We start from the raw sequence: 22,871 nt of genomic DNA, 5'->3' as shown, positions 1-22,871 counted from the left end.
GATAGTGCCAACTGGTGCAGGCCACTGAAGTTACTGAATGATAAGTCCATAATTTATTAAACCCCATTGTTCCGATGGCTCTACCCTAGTTGGGACTACTAATAAGATTCTGGGTTAAGTGTGCCACCTGGCACTTCCTGAAGGAAAGGCAGGGTATAAATGCAACTAAAACATATTTATTTCTTTTTTAAAAAATTATATTTCTATCCTGAGGTATGTGCATGACCTTGCTCAACCATTATTTTGTCCTCATAGCAACTTTTAAGTTGAGAAAATGTGGCCCAGAGTCACTTCTGATTTAGACAAGTGATGTGAATTCAAGCAGCTCTCCCCCCCCCCTTTCCATTCCCCCCATTTTCATGCTCAATTTGCAATTAAAGTATTTGTAGGCTTTGTGCCTCCAAAACACAAAGTCTAGTAAGGGATTGTAGTTGCTTTACTGTAGCTGCTGCTGTGAATACTGGTTAGAGAAATGAGATTCTAGCTTTGCTGCCTATTGTACTATTAAGAGATAACCATCACTGTGAGGAGTCTTCCAGATGGTGTTACATTTATCAACTACTGTATGAGATCATGGAACAAAAACATTGTTCCAGTACAGGACTCTTGACTTGCCCTGTTTCTGAGGCTGATGCACTCCTAAAAAAGCAGAAATACAGAGCAAAACCCAGCTGTGCAGGCTGGGAGATTCTGAGAGTCCCAAAAATGTACCTTTTCAAACTCTGCATTAACTCTGATAAGAAAATGCATCTAAACATTTTAATTCTATGGAATTCAAACCATGGAGTCCATTTAGCCTTGTATTGTATTTTCTGACCTCCACAAACTTTCCTGTGTCTCAGGTGAAGATATTTTCTGGTCCTGCTTCCTGCAATCCTTTTGGTGTCAGGGAGTGAAACTGGGAATTTGTCTAGGTGAAGTAGATGCTTCACCATTGGTGTGTGTGTATATATATTTGAAAATTAAAAAGTTTATGTTAAACACAAGGCTCACTGACATGCATGCGGCCTGTGCAACAAAGCAGTTGCAGATTTGGGAGGTTGGTGATTTGGCTTGCTTTGGTTTGGTTCCATTCCCCTTCCACCATTCTGCATTAATTCCAACTATTTTTCTTTTTTATCCAGAAGAACTTTCTAAGGGATTCTGCATGTCTTTCATATGATATACACACTAAGGCATTAAAAAAGAACCTTTGTAATTTATGTTTAATTTGCAAACCTCCTGCAGGTAAATCTTCTTATTTATGTACTGTGAAATCATTTCTTTGCAAAAGCAGCTTATTTTGTGATCTCGGATTTGAGCTAACAGGCAGACCCTGGTCTTACAAGCTCAAGCAACCTGATTCTGTTGGTTGGTACCAAACATGACACTAAGATGACTCATATCATCATCTCCATAATGTATAAATTAGATCTTTCCTGAGTGTTTACTGTCAAAAATGTAATGGATTAGAGAAACCACTAGTCCAGTCATTGCTGATTACTGGCCAGAGAGACAAGAGAGCATGGCAACAGGCAAAACAGGAGTAGAAAATGGCACAAACATAAAGTCAGCCCTCCAGATTCTGCATCTATCAACCATCCATGGCTTGAAAACATTAAACAAAAAATTCCAGAAAGCCAACCTTGATTTCACCATATTATATAAAGGACACCATTGTACTACACCATTTTATTTAATAGGACTGGTGCATCCATGGATGTTGGTATCCACTTGGGGTCCTGGAACCATCCCCATCAGATACCAGGGGCTCAGTATAGTATTCTGATGCATTTTGATGGGACTTGATCAGAAAACTTCCCCATGGATCATCACTATAGTTTTCTAATAGTTATTTTTCTCTTGAGCAATGACAACAAGAACAACTTGAGGGAAGGAAACCTACAGTTCAGTGATTTGCATGCAGAAGATCCTGGGTTCTATTCCTGCCATCACCTTCTCAAAATAATGTGTGAAGAGCTGTGTTGAATCAGATGCAAAGCCTCTCAGTTGTTTATGAGCAATCCACCATGAGGACAAGAGGGTTTTTTACCCTCCCATTGGTGGAATCTTAATAAAAAATCTGTTTGAACAAGAAATCTATCTCCCCATGATCTGACTGAATCTTCTTCTCAGCAGGAAGAAAGATAATTATACAGACAAAGGAAAGATATTACATTCCCAGGATCCAATGGCATTTCCTGGAATTCAGTGAGGAATTTGTGGGAGGTGGAAATAGAGGTTATTGGGGCTTTAAAGAATATTTACAAATTTTCTCAACTGTGATGAGAAAATATCTTGAAGTGTCAAAAAAAAAAAAAGCCAACTAGTCAACTAGTGCCACCCCTGGTGAGAGAGAAGGTACCAGTGCCTTTTTGTTTTCCTCTTAGCTCTATATGGAGCACAAATACAGCATACAGATCATTTGGATGCCCAAGAGGTGTTGCAAGAACTGGCACTTTTGAGATGTGTGGTGGGAGCAGCTCTGAATTTAGAATCAGAGTTACATATCCTCCAATATTTCACTGATAAAAACTGGGCCATGTGTCACCAAACAACATGTGCATGGTCAATACAGCAACAATTATTAATGAGAATGAACCCATAATCAAGAGATGCTGCAGCAGTTTGCTTTTGCTTGAGCCTACAGGGAAGGACAAGATTCTGCTTTTTCTTTCCCCCAACTGAGTTAATTGAATACAAACTACTTTTGCACATTGAATTCTGTTGGCAGCAAATTGAAGAAAACTGAAGATGAAAGTGAAAAATGAGAAGAGGAGAGAAAAACTAGGATATTTTAAAAGCAGGTGAAAAAGTGGGACAATAGAAAATTAATTGACACTGACCCTGCCAAATAAGGGCAGTTGAAGGGTATGGGGTTATATGTTTCTGCAGCCTTGGCCTGATATAATGGCAGGTGCTTTACTAGTGAATCTGCCTATAATTTAGTAGCCATAGCAGTATGTTTGTTTACATAATCTTGGATTCTTACGAATCCTTCTGGAAAGAGGCTAGCTCTCTATTATTAAATATACTTGTTTTCTCCTTGAATTATTTAATCTAAAAATGGAGAATTGACAAACTAAATGACTAATTACTCCAGAGGTGAACATCATTGTTGTATTGCAAGTTCAAGCGTAACCGATGGTGAAGAAATGCTCACACTTGTAGTCCAACCACCTCTGGAGGGCTGCAAAACTCCTATTAGACAAAGAGTCCATGACACAGAGAGAAACAAAATCAGTTGAACATTCTCTAACTTCATACAAACTGCCAAAAGTAACTTTAGAACTTGGTCATCACAAAGTATCACCTGGCTTTTAGAGTAGCAAAAGTCAATGTGATAATGTCTCAGTTGCTGAAAGAAGAATGCAAAGGAATTATTTTAGAAGAGGAATGAACAATGGGAGCATGGTAGGAGGCTGCATTAGCCCCGAGGAGATTGCTTTTACCAGATTCCCAAGCAAAAAAAAATAAAAATAAAAAAGTTTTCCTCATAACTGCCGGGCGGGATAAAGACATTTTTGCCATTTTTGAAGCCCCTGGACCATTTTATGCCCAAGAGACCTTACAGGGTGCAACCAGAAGTCACTTAATAACTTAGAAAATGACCTCACTTGGTCCAGAGGAGCAAAAATGTGGCAAAAAATGTCCCCACACCCTCTAGAGGGCATTTGGGGACACAAAATTGACCTACTTTGCTCAAGACTGTGGTACTGGAACATTGGCACATATGTTGACTTATTGTAAATTATATCTAGAGTCAGAATATCTAGAAAATTATCTGTCTAATGTTAGCACTGCTTCCAGGTCATTCTTATGAGTTCCTACTTTCAATAGAAAGACATATGGAAGAACAGAATACAAACTTGATCCAAAAGGTTGTTTTGTTCTAAAGTAACGTTAGATTATTGCTGACTGTCTAAATGTGTCTTTTATTGTCACCACGAGTTCATATTTTATGTGGGTTTATGGTTTTTATGATAAAATACTGGATAGCTTCTTAGCTCAGCTTCTTTTCCGCTGTAAACAACAAAATGGCCTGCAGACAAAATAAAGCCCATTCGTTTATTAATTCACTCAGTATTTTGTGTGAAATATGATGTGATTTGCACAAAATGGTTTTGGTGCAAGAAACAAAAGTTTGCAAAATCTTCATTAAAAAGCCTCCAAACTTTGAAAAAGCATTAAAAATATATCCCCCTGCCAAAAAAAAGGAATCCAGTCTTGTTCATCAGAAGAAAAAATCTTTAGGACTTTCTACCTTATAGATATCTGCCTTGAGATATCTATATCTCAGATATAGATATCTGAGCCAGTGTGGTGTAATGGTATGACCATTGGACTATGACTCTGAAGACCAGGGCTCAAATCCCAGGTCAGCCATGTAAATCCACTAGGTGACCTTGGGCAAGTCACAGTCTCTCACCCTCAGAGGATGGCCATCACAAAACCCCTCTGAATAAACTTGCCAACAAAACCCCATGACAGTCTTGCATTAGGCTCACCATAAGTCAGAAGTGACCTGAAGGTACACAACAACAGCAACAGATATCTTTACCATTGCAGTTGGCCCTCCACATTTGTGTCTTTAACTTTTGAGGATTTGGTTATTTGCAGTTTTCATTAATATGTTCTCTCTAGGAATCACTAGGTCCTCCAGCACAACTCTGCCAGAAGTTGATGATAGAGTTGTGCTGGACAACCTAGACACTCGTAAAGTCACTGTAGGTCTCCAGCATGAGTCTGTGATCAATTTCTGGCAGATGTTGATCACAGAGTTGCACTGGAGAATCTGGAGATTCCTAGAGTGGTGTTCTATTAGGTAAAAAGAATAGGCTTTTTTATTTCTGGTTTTTCCACATTCACAGGGGTTCTGTGCCCCTGAGCCCAGCAAATGTGGAGGGACCACTGTACTTGCTTTTTCTGCTAAATCCAGTTAAATGGGGTCCTTGTGGTTGGCAAATTTCATGAGTCTGAAAGATGCAAACATTTTCTGCTTGGTATATCTGCACATAATTATTTTGAATGAAGGCACAGTATAATTTCAGATAGGCAGGCCTGAGAGGGAGAAGGCGAGGAATAACAGTAGTGCTGTAGAAATGAGAATGTCAGATCAATGCATAGTTTATTTCCTTTCTATCATAGCTTCATCTCTATCTAGCCAGTTAAGGCAGGCAGATGTCATGATTGTATATTCATTTTTAACGCTAACTTACTTCAGCTTGGTTTGATTGTACAGTAATGCAACAGAGTGATGTATGCTTGGAAAATGTAGCTGGTGATAAAAATTCTGGCAAAGCAAAACTGTCAGGGGGATTTTTCCAGAGATATTTCTGATCTTTTCAAAAATATTTTCTTGTGATGAGAGGAAATACTTCTGGTTCCTCAGAGAAATGTAATGGGCAGAAACCTATAGCAGTTTACACAGGAGATCCATAAAAGTACAAGACTATGTCTTTAGAAACTCAGGTTTCTAAAGAGCTATTTCTGGAACTTCTAAGACATATTTGGAAGAGAACAGATGGAATTAGCTGGTTGAAGATTAATTTAAGACAGGCCTTCCCAATCTGACACCTTCCTGATGGCTGTGCTGATGATGGATGATGGAATTTGTAGTCCAATATTCAAGTGGGAACCAACTTGGGAAGACAGATTTAAGAGACTGTTATTATATTTTCTTGGTCCAGGACACTAGTTGGTGCAGGCAGCCTGCATGCACAGATATCGTCCTCTATCTTCTTTTCAGAACAAGAGCAATGACACATGCCAGGAGGGGGCAGAGCTAGTTCCCCCTCCTTATGTGTTTATTCTCTAAAGGTTGAATAGGACTATACTGTTCTTAGCACTTAAGACTGTGACATTTAGCTTTCCATCCCTTTATATTCAGCCCTATACAGTTCTCTTGTCTACTGAAGAGGCAGCTATGATTGACAACAGTGATCTGAGCAAGCTTACCTGAGCATCGGACAAAAGTCTTCTGTGTAGAGCAGTCTGTGCTAATCCTCTTACACTGTATAGTAATCATCCATTGCTCAATGTTATGTGCTTTTGAGCTCAAGATCAAGGGCACACATTCATTTACTATGGTACCATACACTAAGCTGAATTTTACTGTAACTTGCCAGTAAGCTGTGAGTTTTAAGAAGTGATTGCTGTTGCAGTTTTAATCCCTGAATATTTTCTCATGGCTTGCAATAGTAATTTTCAACTTCTCTGTTAGAGCAGTTCTGACAGTTCTTTACAGTGTCCTGTCTGTGTCTTGACTTGTGTGAACTCATCTGCCCTGCAAGCTGACTAGAACAAATTCCTTTTGGTAGGCTAAATGTTCAGATCATATCAGTTTGAGGAACATTTCCACAACCAATGACAAAAAGTGAAAAATCCATTATCTTTCCGGAGGCAATTGGTGACTCCAGGGTCAGAAGGGTGGTAAAGGTTTAGTCTGAACTTGAATCTCTTGAGCATCAAATGAGGAAGCCTGGTAGCTTTATCCCTGTAGCAATGGGGACAGTTTTTCTCATTCTGTCAGCTTTTGACCTCCACTCATCCTGGCTGCAACTCAAGCTATTTGAGCTAAACAAGGAAAATATGCCAGTATGATATGAATGTTTGGGTTGATCCAAATAGCTGTGGAACAACAAATGAATCACAACAATTACCAATCTGTTACCACATTTGTAAAGGGATTCCCCAAAATAAATAGAATTGACTTGTATTTTAAATAACCACTCTATGCACCATCTGTCAATGTCAAAGAATTGGAGATTCTAGGTAAAACCTCAGTTTAACACTCGGAGAGGCAAGTCAGAAAGTAGTAGAAGGGAAAATATGAGAACTTCTAGAGCATGGATAAAGAACCCATACCCTTCAACTGTCCCAGTTTGACAGAGAGTCCTAAGTAATCCTCTGATGTCCTACATTTTCAGCTGCTTTTAAAATGTCCCAGTGTCTCTCTTTTCCTCCCACTTTTGCCCGGTCTCTTCAGCTTGCTTCAGTTGTTGCAACCTCAGTTGAAAGTGCAACAGTGGTTTTTCACTCAACTCCATGGCAGGAGAGGAGAGGAGAGGTTGGAATCTTGCCCTTCCCAGTAGGCTCCCACAAAACTGCTGCACCCTCTCCTATCTTGTATGTTCATCTTAATAGTATTTGCTGTTTTGATCACTCTCTGATATTGCATGGCCACATGCATCCCAGTTTTCATCTGGGGGTATGGGAGTCTTTTCCCCATGGGCCAAATGTAGATTCTAGGGTCCTTGTAACATATATGGTGATCTATTTCTTAAGTTATAAAATGGGAGTGTATAGTTATTTATCTTATTTTTTGTAAAAAATAAATAAACATTAATTAAAGATGGTCCTCACACTCCCTTTTGGGTTTTTTCCTGTTACTACGTTAAACTACCTGTATCCTGCATTTCCTAGTTTCTGTGAGAACTCCATGTTTACAATCCTTTCTGAATGTGCTATTGCTTTCTCAGTGATTGCAGACACATGCAATTTTAATAATGTCCCTGCTTAGTGTTGCTCAGCCAGGGTCTTAAAGTTAATAGCTTGTAGGGCTGAAATATTACTCAGTTAATCTGTATGATTCAGAAGTTCATAAAGATATGTTGGAGCCAACTACTGAGGAAAGGCATTTTGTGCTGTTGGCATTGTAAACAATCCATGTATATCATTTCACAATGCCATTTAAAATTATTACCCATTTTATAGCAAATAAATTCTAACCAAGGTTATAATTTCTTCCTTATAAAGTAGGGTAATTAGAATAGCATGGATCAGCTTTTGGCAGTCTATCAGAACTACTCAAAATGCTGTGGATGTAACTAAATATCACATGCCATTCTATGCAATATCAGTTCTAATATAATCCATTGGGTTGCATCCAGACTTTTCCCATTGCAAACCAAGGCCTCGGACAGACCGCCCGAAAAGGGCGGTCTGCCAGCGGCCTTTTTTCCTCCAGAGAAAAGCCGCAGCTGCCAAACCACGCGGCTTCCCTCCATTATGTCAGAACTTTAGAGAGATTATAATGGAATCCATGAATGTCAGCTCTTGATTGCCCCCACTCCATTTTAACCACATGATGTTGCATAGTCATGGATATGAGAAGGTCAGGCCCTCCTGAACTCCTTGTAAGGTAAGCACTGCATATGAAGAAGATAACCTTACATCTGTAGTTAGACATGTCAGGAGGAAAACAGAGAGAAACTAGGGAGATTATCACATGGCAAAATAAAGTGTGACTTATCCCTGCCATGATACAGTCGTTTATGGGTTCTTTTTAAGCCGCAGGGGCAATGTAACAAGTGTGCCACTGGCGCGCTCATTATGTAAGCACCGCATAGCAACGTGCGGATGCCACATGGCACTTACGTAACAATGGTGGCGCCCATGTACACAGGGTGCCACCATTGTTACGCTGCCTGTATATTCTAGGGTTAGGGACCGTGTCATTGCCGTGCAGTCCCTAACCCTAGAATTGGTGCTGGTACGCTGCTTTATGATGATATGTACCGTGCCTAAAAGAAGAATGGAGGAAACTGGGATCTAGTGCAAGCTACCCTCAAGAGGAAGTTGACAGTGCAGCAGTTCTCTCTGTTTATCCTTTCCATGTACAACCACAGTGTTTCCACCATGCTTTTCAGGAGCGCAAACCCCCATGGTACTCTATGTGTTGCTAGAAAAGGCATCCCCCAGTCATCTTCATGTAACCTAACCAAAGTGAAGTCTTTCTCTCTTTCATGCTGAGCAATTATTACTTTGATACCAGTTTATGTTCCATGGCTCCATCTTTAAAATCCCACACTATGTAGTTTGGTGAGACACTAGAACTCTCTGACTGAGGATCTTAAATAGTTCTCCCCAAGTTGCAAATGCATAGAATATTACCATGGTAGTAAAAGTGATATCAAAGTGCTATAATTGTGTGTTGTAGAAGAGTATTTGTCTGTGAGTACAGCGCTAACAATACCTTTCTGCCAAGTATGCATGCCCAGGGTTGATCTGTGTATTTTCATATTTTAAAAAATTGCAGGTTGCATTGTGTTCCCCCCCCCCCACACCCCCAATTAGATCCCAACATGCAAGAAACGAATGTTCTTATGGCCATTACTCAAAATTAAGGCATAAAGGTTAATGGAACTGCATGATGATGTAGCCGAACAGACCAGCTCCTTCCAGTACAATTATCTACTGAATGCTGTCTGGGTAAATTACTTTGTGTAATCACTGGTTTGGTCCCTGCTCTTTCTTTGCATCTTTCTAGAAACCAAAATAAAAAACAATAACCGAAAGGACCTGTTATTAATTTCCAAATCTTAATGCAGTTGGTAGAACAAGGAATAATTAGAATGCAGTCTTCACACAGCTAATTGGAAACATGTCCAGTCATATTAGCAAATGAGAGGTAGTGTCACATTCACTAATGAGCAAATGGCACTTGAATCAGGCTAACCTTTGATTCTGGCAAACCAAGTTGTGAAAGGCCAATGAAAGATGATCCAGAGTGTCAGAGAAGTGTGCCCTCCTTTCATTTTAGGATTTCTGCCACATCTACACAGTGGAACTCACTTGCAAGGAGATGACTGCAGCAGCCTTAAGAACATGGCTTTATTCACTTATAATATAAGAGAAGGCGAGCATGATGAGAAGGAGAAAACCTGACTCTTTCCTTCTGTTTTACTTCACTGCATTTCATTAACTTGAAGTGATTTTGTCTCTGCAGGTCTCACTTTTGTTATTGGACTGGGGCTGGGGAGGACTGCTTTGAAAAAATGGCATGCTTGTAAAGTTGAGGCAGTTTGGGTTTTTTATTTAAATAGACATAAACTTCATTTTTAGTGAAACATTTATAAACCACCTTTTGGCATTCAAGAGATATCTCCAAAATGGATTGCAATATTAACAATAACAATCCAAACAAATAGATTAACCTAACAAACCAGGGAGACAATATACTTTGAATAGCCAATAAAAGCAATCCATGAGCAGGTAGGGATTAAAATAAAGTAGAATAGATGTCTTGACTGTCCTACCCAAAAATAATTAAAGAGGAAGCCATTCTAACCTTCTTGAGAAAGAAATCTTGCTTCTGTCTTTTGCACTTCTCCTTATGTAGATCCACAGGTTGGCAAAGTTAATTTTTGATTATAGTTCCCAAACACTCCAGCTGTCATTCCTTAAGGATTCTGGGAGCTATAGACTAAGAAAATATTTTTAATTGACCCATGCAATCCCCTATTCTGTATATAAATGTTATATGCATGTGAGACACACATGCTAACACTGTAGGCCTAGTTTGGTCCACAGAGAGGAACTAGAAAGCTCCCAGTTCAAATCTCATCTATGCACAGTCTCACTATGTGGTCTTGATTACTTTTCTTTATTCTCAGTCCTTCCACTGGTAATATAGACCTGATTGTATGGCTAAGAGAGCCAGCATGGCATTGGGCTGAGACTCTGAAGACCAGGATTTGAATCCCTGCTTGGCCATGGAAACCCACAGGGTGACCTTGAGCAAGTCACACTCACTCAGCTTCTGAGGAAAGCAAACTCCCTCTGATCAAATCTTGCCAAGAAACTACTATGTAAGGTTAGCCATGGGGTCACCATAATTCAGAAATGTCTTGAAGGTACACAGCAACATTTCAGATTATGTATGTGAAAAGTTAAAGCATCATATAGGAGCAATCATTATTCATAATTCTTTAATTTAATTTAGATTTCCTAGAAAGTTGTCCAGGTAGCCTGCACATTTTTAATCCAGGTTTCCTAGTAATTCAGGTTTTCTAATAAATGTTTGAGGTGTCTTGGAAATTTTCATTTGTGTCAGTAGCTTATTGCTTATAGCACAACTCTGATGAAATCCTGTCTAAGAAGTAAATCAGAAAAACAAGGAGGGAGCTTAATACCAAATGGCTGGCTGCATGTTCATTTTCTTTTGCATCAAGCATAGTAATAATCCTTGGCCTAGCATTAAGACTGTTTAACCCATGGGAAGCTCTGGATTTAATCAGTAGTGCTTGTTGTACTGGCAGACTTCGCAAAGTAGAAATTGAGGATTGTGTGATTGACAGGATTCTTCTGCAAGGGCATTGAGGAATGACATAGTATTTTGCACAAAATTGATTCCAGGAAGCTGAGCTACCAATTAATGCAATAAACTAAAAGAAAAACACAGAGGGAGTAGAACCAACCCCATTGTGTATATACACAATGGACCTCAAAGGAGGTCCGATAAGTCAATGGTAGAAGGCTGAGGGAAGAGAGCACCAAGCCTCTAAAAATCATACATGATGTAAAGGTTTTTGTACTACCCTTTGCTTTGGTTATGCATGTTCAAGTTTATTGTCTCTTTTTAGGTAGTGCCTTTGTATTCTATATTTATATGAAAATTATAATCAAAGGAGTTTGCTTGTAGGGGTGTGAGGGAACAGCATGGTCCATTCATTGATGGACTTCTGCCCAGAGCCCTCTGGTGTACGAGCTGAAAACATATAGACTGTTCATGCACTGTGCTGGAATGAAAAGAGCCTATAGCTATATCTAGACAGACAGACAGACAGACATTTAATATGGCATGATGCACTCTTCATCACTCATCATTCCTAGAAAGCATGAGAAGGGCTGGCCCAATGTAAGTGCAGCAGAGTCCATCAATGGATGGAGGTTGGGCCAAGGCATGCTACTAGGATCTCAGTCTACCCTTCCTTCTGGCCATTGATTGACTGGTTTATGATGATGATTGACTGGCGCACTGTTGATTTAGCATATTGCTTGAGGCTAAAAGGTTTGAGACAACAGACATTCAGGAAAACAGAGAATGAGGTGCAGTGCTGGCTGTTGATGCCAATGTCAACAGAAGTCCAGTCCTCCTGAATTTTAAAGGAATTTTATCCAAAGTGATAAGCCCTACCACTCAGCACCTTAGGCCCAAAACTCATGGGGCAAATAAAGTGGCTTCTGGCCACCGTGGGGGCGTAGCATTCAAATGATGTATGCCTAAGGTAGCCTGAAGCCACCACAAAAAGGAGCCAGGATAATCTGGCTCCTTGTAGCGGCCAGTTTGAGACCATGGTGGCAGCACAGTTTGAGAGCAGACCATGCAATCATCATGGTCCTGGATCAATTGTGGGCAGAGCAGCCAGAGGCCCTCCTTGCCAACCACCTGCTTCACCTCTTAGATAACTTATCTAGAGTTCAGTCTTAAACCTGGAATTGACTTACTGTCCTATTGGTTCTGAAGCCACCATCCACCTCTGAAAAGATAACAGATTTATTTATTTATTTATTTATTTATTTATTTATTTATTTTACTAGTTGCCCACTAGTCATTTCAATATTGGACTAGGCCTCCAGGAGAACAGGGCTAAAATCCCTCTTCAACTATGGAAACCCAATGGTTGACACACTTTCTCAGCTTCAGGGGGAATCTTGGCAAGAAAACCATGCAGGAGGTTCACAGTTGGAAATAATAACCTGGAAGCAAACAACAACAATGAAATGTTCTTCAAGCTGATTATAGCCTAACAGCAGGGCTTTATTCTTCAGGCTGCTTGTGATTTGCAAAGCTATAAACTAGGGAAAGGCCAAATACAATCCATGGGCTGCATGTGGCACCCCCAAGGCCATTTTTGTGTTCTCCAGCACCTCCAATAAGACAAAAAAGTGTAACCAAAAAAAAGTGCAAAGTTGTGCAATTTTGTTTCCTCCAACATACCCCTCCCCAAGCACTCTCGAGGGTATGAAGTGTATTTCCATCACATTTGAAGGCTCTACAGCCCCTACCTCCCAAGGTCAAGCAACATTTTTACATTTTTGTAAAACAGTAGCCTCCTTGTTTCTTTCTCTTGACAGTTTACTAGAGCAAAGGAACAGTGCAATGTTCTGGGTTCATGTAAAAAAAAATGTTGTGTTTATTAGTTAAAATAAAGTAAGTGATCTGTCAGGAATGTCGGGAATAACTGAGGGTTGGCTGAATGTTTGAAAGGATTTTTTGAAAGGCTAGGTGGATATTAGTTAGAATGGGAGAGGGAGGGAGAGATATGAATGTCCCAAGGTAGGCGCATGAGAGATTTGAGTTAGTTTTAGATGCTTTCAATGAATACTTTTTAACTATTTATTGAAATTGTTTCATAAATTATTTTTGTTTTATACACTTGTGCCTCTGAGAACACCCAGTAAAGGGTGTTCACTGGGGAGATTAGATCAATAAAGTCTCAGACAGTAACTACAGTGAGACAAAAGGAGATCCTCATTTAGTAGCAGAGGTGAGGATAGGTAGCTGCCTTCACAGCTGATGGTAGAAGTGGGATAAGTGGACAACCCCATGACAGCACCAGCTCTCTTCCTTTCAACTTAGCATGTATCTACACTGCCCCATTATAGCTGTTTTATACCACTTTAACTTACCTTCAGCAATAGCAATAGCAATAGCAATAGCAAGTACATTTCTATACCGCTTATCAGTGCACTTAAGCACTGCCTAAGCGGTTTACAAATTGTAAGCTAATTGCCCCCAACAATCTGGGTCCTCATTTTAGCAACCTCCTCAGAAGGATGCAAGCCTGAGTCGAGCTTCAGCCCTTTTGCTAGTATTGAACTCGCAACCTTATGGTTTGTGAGTGAGTGGCTGCAGTACAGGCATTTAACAACTGTGTCATCACCTTCAGTCACAGTCAATAAGCACTATTTTATTTGCACATAGGCAAATGGGTGACTATATACAAACAGCATTTCTTCTACTTCTCCTATCATTAGCAGACCTATGCAGAGCCCTGTGTAGCATTTCCTTGTGAAATGCAATGAATTAGACTGTTAATACAATTCTAATATTTTAAAACCCTTTTGTTCCCCCCCCCCCCCCTTTCCAATGCAGGAGAAGAAAATTTACTGGCAATCTTGAAACGAAGATGGTGGAAGTACATGATCCTGGGGATAATAGATATAGAAGCCAATTACCTGGTAGTTAAAGCTTATCAGTATACCACTTTTACTAGTGTACAGGTAAGTTTTCCAGTTATTAATTGTGCACATTAACATACCTGTTTGCTTGCTTGTTTTCATACTGCACCCCATCTGTCCAATCAACATGTGGAAGGGCAAAGATTAAAGCCACTGGACCTGTCCTTGCTCTAGATGTGTCTGCTACCTCATTCTTCCATACAATCTTCTTCTAAAAACAGAGAATGGGATCTACATGCAAAAACTGTACAGGGATTTCTGATCACATATAATGAGCCCTGTGGTCTGTAATGGCGAACCTATGACGAAGCCATTTTTGAGAGTGTGCAGAGAGACGAGAAGGCAGGGGAAGATGAGGAACTAAAGGAACTGAGCCCTTCCCAGGCGGCATCTGGCTCCATCCTGGCCTCTGAGGGGAAGAGAAGGTAGGCCAATCCCATCAGGCCTCTCCAATGCCACCAGGCCTATCCTTAAGAAACAGAGCCCTCCCTCCAGTCCATCTGCCTTGGTTCAGGCCTCAGAGGGAAAGATGAACTCCAGGACCTGATCCCCTTCTGCACAAACATTCCCTTCTCCTTTTGTGTCATGTCTTCTTAGATTGTAAGCCTGAAGGCAGGGAACCGTCCAATTAAAAGATTTTATGTACAGTGCTGTGTAAATTTACAGCACTATATAAATAAAGCTTAATAACAACAACAACAACAACAACAACAACAGATGCATGCCTGTTCCTGCTCTTCCCCTCACCATCTCGGGCCTTCAGCTGCCTTTCTGGAGACAGCTAAAGGTGCACCTGTTCCTCCTCTTCCCTCCCTCCTGGACCTTTAGCTGTCCCTGGGGAAGTCCTGCCCCCAGAAGTCCCACCATTTTTAATGTTCTGGAATGAGCCTATGTGCAGGTCACTCTGGGAAAAGTGAAAGAAGCCTCCATTACCATTATGATAAGGCACCCTCCCACATGAATATTTAAATACATGAGTTGTTCCTTAAAAAGAGCCAAAATGGTTTCCCCACATTTCACAAAGGGGAGGGGATTTGGAAATGTCACTTTCCTTCAACCATATATGTGGCAAATAGAAATGTAAAATCCTGTCAGATATACAAGCTCAATGTGTAGAAACATTAGGTCATACTGGGATAGCAATAGTTGTCATGATTGTACAAAGTGACTAAAGCTCTTCTGCCAAGCAGCCCATTTACATCAAATATTTCTCTGAGGACATGTGCCTAAACATGCCACCACACTGAGAAAATGTCCATGTTTGTGTGAACTGCCATTAGTTAGTATGTTTTCAAAGACTATCAAAAGAAGTATATTGTAATGGATATGTTTTTTTTAATTGATGGTGATGAAATTTCAGTAAATGAGAAGTCTCATTTACATTTTTTTAGTGGTAAGCAGTATTTTCACCATTTCAGCAGATGATCAGCTTTACTGTCATTTCCTTTTTCACTTGATGTGTCTGCTCCATGATGCAAAACCTCACATGCAAATGTACTACGCTTGTGGTGCTTTCCAAAAAGAAAGATTAGGCAGATCTCTACAGAAGCCTAAGCTTAACTATCAAAATCATTTTCAGTAGAATTTAATGTATTATTTTGTTTTTAATTTTAAATATCTCTAAACCTCCTTAAAGATGTGCTGTATGATATTATCATGAGCCCTTGAATAAAAAATTTTTCCCATGTCAATTGGAAGTGCTCTGCTTAAGGTTTTGTATAATTTGCACATACAATGCACACCACCACCCATGAAGCACTGACAGAGAATTCTGGCTAAGTTCAGAGGCAGCTTGTGTTCTAATACTTGGGGGTTTAGTGGCCAATGAGCTTTTTTCTCTTCCACCTCTTTTTTTAAAACTCAAAGCTAAATCTGCTGCTCTAATGAGGGCTGGCATCTTCCCCTGCCCAGGAATGCCCTCACATCATGACAGTCCCATGAGATATTCTGTCCCTCATTTGAAAATCACTTGAGAACAGAGCTGGGAAAAGTTATCCAATGTGAAGTTGAAGGCTTTCATGGCTGGCATCCATAGTTTTTGTGGGTTTTTCAGGCTATGTGGCTGTGTGGCTGTGTTCTAGAAGAGTTTATAAACACTTCCAGAACACAACCACATAGCCCGAAAAACTCACAAAAAACTATGGGAAAAGTTACTTTATGAAGTGTTTTTTTTAAAAAAATCTATCAGCCACAGTAACTTTTCCAAGTAATTTTTTCAAGCTCTGCTCAGGAATGGAGTGCAGCCAAGTCACAACCAGGCACAGTGGCTGAGTTTGCACATCTCCATCCACCATTTCTCTCATTTATATTAAAATTGATCTTTTATGAACTCAACTCATCCAAATTCCTCCTGTGTATCTAGAATGTTTTTACCTGATATCTTCACAAAAGAGCTGCAACCAAATTTTATATTTGGGTTTTTAAATGAAATGCAATGGATGACTCAATATCAGCTCGATTCATCTAGCTATTTTTCTCATCAGCACCTTGTGGATGCCTGTTGCAGTGCATCCAGGTATAGGAATATAGGCCAGTATGTCTCCACTGATCACCCTCCACTCTCCAACAACATGGAAGTAGCCATGCTGGGAGACATAGTTACAGAGATGTAGCTACATGCCATAGGTATGTTTTCCAATGCAGGATGAAGGGTTTGTTTCTTTGTTTGTTTTAAGATTCTGATATTTGAAGTTCCAAATGTCTTTCCATATTTATGGACCTCTGTCTTGTCTGGATTAAGCTTCCATTTGTTGATACAAAAGTTAAAACACAATTAAACAATCAGGATAAATGAAAACCAAGTTAAAACATATATCATTAACATACACACCAGTACAACTGATCATACAGCTGATAATACTGCTGGAGATCATTATCATACTGGTGATACTTGACCCCAATACTTTAGATAACCTATCCCAGCAATTTCATGTAGATATTAAATAGCATATGGGACAAGACAGAGTCCTGAGGGACTCCACAGTCCAAGGAGTCAAACAGGAATCCCCCAGCACCACCCTCTGAGAGTGCCCCTACAGGAAGGAATGGAGCCACTATTGAATAGTACCACCAAGCCTCATTCCCAGTGAGATGACCCAGAAGGATGCAATGGCTGATAGTAACAAAAGTGATTGAGAGGTCAATCAGAACTAACAGGAACACACTCCTCCTGTCCTGTTCTCGATGTAGGCCATCTACCAAGGCAACCAAAGCTGTCTCTGTCCTATAACTAGATCTGAAAACAGACTGAATGGATCTAGATAATCTGCTTCAGTCAGGAACCCAGGGAGCTGGGAAATCACCACATGTGTCAGTACCTTGCCCAAGAATGGGATGTTGTGACTGGCCTATAATTATCCAGCACTGTAAGACTGGATAAAGACTTCTAAAGAAGTCTTACAACAGCCTCCTTCAGGCAAATTGCAACCCTGCTTTGTTGTAAAGAGTTATTAATCACTTTCCTTATTCAGTCAGTCCCCCTCTGGCCTCTTTAATAGGCCAAGAAGGACAAGGATCTAGTACAAATGTGGTGGCTCTCACCATTCCAGGCATCCTTCCCACATCCTCAGGCTGCAAAAAATTAAAGGTATCTTCCAACAGTGGACAAGTAGGGGTCATAATTACATCCACTGGACCTGTATCAACTCTATTGTCCATCTCAGAGTGAATCTGAGTAATTTTATCTGTGAAGTAGAGTGCACATTCTTTACAGTGAGCTTATTCTTGGAAGCACTTCAAAAATTGTAAAATAGATGTTCTTGATGAGCCACAACAGATGGCTGTATAGGGGTAGCTTGACACCATCCCCCACCACCCCTTTGACCACCAGATCAGGGCCATACCACTTTTCAGTCATGATGACAGCTTTTCGGTGCTCCTACAGCATGCAGCATATAAATGCCACACCGCTGTCTGCCATCTGGTCAGTAGGGCAGCAGGACTCTGGCTTAGGGGCGGTGTTGGGGCATGTGGCATCTAAACACCACACCTCCATACTGCCCCCAAGCCAGCGTATTGTGCCGATCTGTTTCACCCCATGTTGCATTTAGGTAAAATAAGTGTAGGAACCTGTGTCTTCGCCATAGGTTCTTGGAATCCAATTCCATTCAGCTCCAGCCAGCACAGGTCAGAAATTATGGGAGATGCAATTCAACAATATCCAGGGGCACCAGGGACCCTCCCTTGAACTAAACTACTTCAAGTCATCCCCTAGAATTTAATAGCCTACTTTATATCTGTATGTGGTATTTTTCTGAATTTCCTAGCTGCTGTTCTGTAAGTTCTGTAAGTCCACACAAACATCATGACTTTCCAAAAGAGGTATTTTAAGTAAAGTTTGGATTCTTGTTTCTCATTTGCACATAAAATGTTCTCTGTCATGTGCACATGCAACAAAAAACAATATTTGCATGCAAATATGCAGATAATGAAATTCTCTCACTTACCTGTCAGCTTGTCGTCTTCACACACACAGAGTATATTTTCTGGGTTTTCAGCTTCTGCATTAAGAAGGTGTATGCCTGCCACATTGGGCATACAGTATGCCATGTTACAGGGCTTTCTCTTTAAAATCTCATGCATTTTACATCACTCTTGTCTAGTTAGCTTTTCTTTTCCACTATATTGAATATCATAATGGGGCACGTTCTGCCACCAGCACTAGCAATAAGCAGTGAATTAGTCTCTAGGTTTGGTTTTTGAGTGACAACATTTACAGAGCAAAGGTGCAGAATCATTCACTCCAAGTGATGACTTGAAGTAGTCTTTTAGTAGTCTCTGGACAGCCTCAGCAGTTAATTTCTTTACATATTTATGTGCTCCATGAAGCTGCACACAGAAACAAAATGTTAACATATGTTTGGCTTTTCTCCCAGTCTGCTGTACTCGGAAATTCATTAGCTCATTTTTGCTATGCCAGCCATTAAAATGCCTCTTCAGAATTTTGTATTCTAATCCCATCCAGATATGACATGATACATCTAACTTTTTGTTCTTGTTTTGAAATGACTTTTTATATTTCCAAGTTGTGCATCTATTAATACAGGTGACTGGTAAGAACATGGATGAATGCACATGTCCATGCTGGGTGGAAGGTATAGGCCAAAAAAGTAAACTTTCTAAGTTGTGTGAACAGCTGCCTCTGGTGTTATTAATTTAACCGAAGCATTCACTTCTTCAAAAGTACAGCCAATTCCTCAAAAGCTTTGCCTTGTTTTCCACACAGACTTGGCCCTACTGTTTGGTAGTTGCAGCAGATGCATAAGGCATGAGGAGGAGCAGGAAAGTTTTGGAAGATCGAGCTATGTACCTACCATAGCCTAGCCTGTGCAGTCTGTATCAACCTGCTGTCCTCATTTTCAGTGGAAGTCCTTGTCCTGTCACCATTGTTGAAATAAGATGCAGCTGCCAGTCCAGCTGGATTTTGTACATGGAGTGGGAGAAAGACTTTTACCTTGTTCTTCATGTCTGGCCACAAAATCTCATGGGCTGGTCCTGATCCCACAAAACCTTCATCTGTGTGTGAATGATGCAGTCATGGAGTCAACAGGCTTATTCCTATTTTTCTGAGACCTCAAGTCTTAGCCATGTGCTAGGGCAATGGGGAGGGCTTTTTTTAAAAAGCCATGAAACCAGCTGCATTATGACAGTCATGTGTAGCCTACAGCCATGTAAGCTCACAATGAAAGGAAGCAGCTTAAACTCCACTGAAATGATTTGTGAAAGAGACCTTCATGGGTATTTCATAATAATACAGTGGGCCTTTGGTATCCACTGTGGTTTGGTTCCAGGAAACCCCCCCCCCATGGATACCAAATCTGCGGATGCTCAAGTCCCATTAAACATAATAGCATAGCAAAGTGGTGTCCCTTATATAAAATGGAAAAAATCAAGGTTTGGGTTTCTTTTTTTAATTTACCATATACACCTGACTATAGGTCAACCTCATGTATAACTGGAGAACAGGTTTTAGGGTCACAATTATGGCTTTTGATATGACCCTTGGAGGTTAAAATGTAGGGGGATGTAACAAAAGATCTAAGAGTGAAGCAAAGAAAAACTATGCCAAAGAACTTGCACAATTGTGATAGCCATAACTGTTTATGCTCACACCAAAGGCTGAATGGACGAGAGCGCGGGGGGGGGGGGGTCAGTGCTTCCAGGACAGATTACACTCTTGCTTTTCACCAGGGGATGGTGCTTTTTTGTATAAAAGTTATAGTACTAACATTGACCCATGGATAAGTCGACCCAGGTTTTTGGGGTCAATTTTTTAGAATTTTTTCAATTTCTAGACTTATACATGAGTATATAAAGTATATGTTTGTTTGTTTTTTGAATATTTTTTGAAGCTGTGGATGGTTGAATGTGTGGATAAAGAATCCATGAATACAGAAGGCTGACTGTATTGGCCTCCCATAAATATGTCTTCTAGTCATTTCAACATCAAAATGGTGACTGCATTGTTGGGGAAAGGACACAAAGCATGTTATCAAAGCACCTGAAGATTTAAGGACATTTACCCACAAAGATAGATACAGTTTTCATAAGGATATAATTTTGATACTATGTAATAGGATTAGTTTCTTGATTACCACACAGTATGATTATTTGCTATTATCTATAGCATCTTGTGGCTTCATGTTGTGTCAGGTTGTGTGTCATGCTCTGAAATTGTGAAACGGAAGTATTAGGCATATTGAAGTATTCTTACTCCCTAGGTAATTCTTCTGGTGTATGCAGGTGCAGCAACATGGCAGAGGCAGATGAAAAAGTCCATAAATTTAGTGGCAGCAAGGGAAGGGAAAGCTATCATAATCACTGTCAAGACAAGACGACTTCTCATCCTAATTAATCTATTTCTCTAATGTCTGCCTATTGGGAGAAGTCCTCAGGGCCTTGGTGTTCTGCAAAAAAAGCCTTAGACAATAACCTGTTCCATAGCATAGACAATTGACTAAGCCATCTTTCCCAGAACACCTAGGTTCCAAAGACACCCCCAAACTCACTCTCTCTCTGACCCTGACACACTCTCTCTCACACACACACACACACGTGTCTCTCAGCTTTGCCTGCCTCTCTTGACCACCACTGTGCAACCCTAAAAAAACAGTGAACTGCTAGCATAATTTACTCTTAGCACTAGCATACAGCACCAAGAGAACTATGGCTTGGCTGTTGATATTGGCTTTTGCCTATTATGAATCTTTATCATTGATAATGATCAATATAAACACACCAGTATGCTGGCTGTCAAGATTGGCACAAAACATTTCCCCCCTCTGTTGAGTGTGTGTAAATTGAAAAAGTTCCTGTACCCTTAATGATTGTGTAGAAGGAGGCATTTCTGCAGGTATTGCTTGTTAACCTGATTGTATGACAAGTAACACCTGCTAAAATTCCCTCTTCTACACAACATACAGGAACCATTTCAGTCTGGCAACCCTCTCTGAGGCTAACACGGTACATTACAAAATGTGGGTCAGGCTACACACAATCCGTAGTTCTGTCCTCAGACATCTAGTCGCTGCTCCCCATCATCTACCACCTAATGTTAGGGCCAGCTATAGTAGCTGTAGTTCTTTTGCTGCTTTCTTTTAGACCTTCCCTGTCTCCCTTTTTTGGCACAGCATATTCAGTTATCTTTTTGTTTCAGTGGGAAACCTGAACATATGTCTGTTGGTGAAGTTAGTGGCACAAAAAGCAAAGCAAACATTTAAAAGGTAAAATAAATAGAAATGGTTATTCAGCATCTTCTCCTTCTGTGATGTTTGCTGTTTCACTGTGCATTTATTTATGTATTTACCTTGTAGAATTCATGCATGGTGAGTGTGTTGCTCCTGTTTACAATCAGCAAAAAACAGTGCCATGCATTTTCAGATATTCATGGCTGACAGATTTGAAATTTCAAACTAGAGCTGCTCATTCCTGAGCCAGGAGATTTTCTGAGCACTGTTTTATAGTGAGAGCCTGCAGTTATGTCAAGTATCAGCATTTCCCAGATCTGTCACATTAGACATGACCAGAGGGGAAATTGCCAATTAGAAGAGGTGAGGTAGCAGGTGATAAATCCCTCCCTGGACTAAATCTTAATTCCTCTTGCAACTGCTGCTACCGTACCTCAGGGCCAATCACTGACAAACAGCAGCTGTGAGAGAATGAGATCTTCACATAGTTTGCTGGGGGGCAGGACTAATGAGCTGCCCAAACATGGCAATGGACAATTGTAATTGGAGCAAGGGAAATCGATGACAGAGAATCAGCTCAGCTGGTTCTTCTTTAAATTCCAGTGGGAGCTAGCTGACCAACATTTTGCTATGATATTGCTAAAGATCAGCATTTTTCACCCCAGTGTAGTATCGATCCCCAAGCTGCCCTTTTTCATAGATTTAGATGTATGCATCACACATTTTGTAGACTTGTGATCACTGCAGCTAATGCTTCTAAACACACTTACTTCCTAAAACAGTTGTTGCCTTGTCTCCATCCATAAGGAGTCACAATATCTTGATGAGACACTATGATTTTTAGATTTCTCAGGCTGGACTAGAAATTCACTGTGAGAAAATAATTAGGACCACAAAGAAGAAAATGTCCAGCCTCCCTCTTTCTTCATTGTCTTCCCTCACTAATCACAGTGGCAGGATCCAGAGAAAGCACAGCTCCCTACTGCCACTGCTTTTTCCTTCCGTAACATAAGGCAAGCTAGAATATTGGAAGGGGAGAGGAATTTTCTATCTATCATGCATCCTGAGATCAGAACAACCAGCAACAAATTGAGGCCTCAGTCCTGTTGATATTGCTAAAGTAGACTCATCCAACCATTGGGGCATACCTATATGCTGGCAAACCATTCAGTTATTAATTCAGTAGGTCTGCTTTACTTGGGGCTAATCAATAGGATTCAGCCCTAAGTATTCCTATTT

The 22,871-nt window shown here is 40.3% G+C and overlaps 1 protein-coding gene across 1 annotated transcript in view; it reads left to right on the top strand.

Moving 5' to 3' along the window:
- The window catches only part of LOC149311166 (solute carrier family 35 member F1), a 265,295-nt gene that overhangs the window by 193,379 nt on the left and 49,045 nt on the right, over positions 1-22,871 (top strand). Inside the window, exon 3 of the mRNA XM_089530505.1 lies at positions 13,862-13,989. Coding sequence (XP_089386631.1) covers positions 13,862-13,989 — 128 coding nt within the window. The remainder of the gene's footprint in view (positions 1-13,861; positions 13,990-22,871) is intronic.

Source organism: Sceloporus occidentalis, unplaced genomic scaffold (genome assembly GCF_023333645.1).
Source record: "Sceloporus occidentalis isolate IW3139 unplaced genomic scaffold, rSceOcc1.0.p SCAF_6, whole genome shotgun sequence".
In the NCBI taxonomy this organism is placed as follows: domain Eukaryota; kingdom Metazoa; phylum Chordata; class Lepidosauria; order Squamata; family Phrynosomatidae; genus Sceloporus; species Sceloporus occidentalis.
This window is presented reverse-complemented; position numbering and strand designations above follow the sequence as displayed.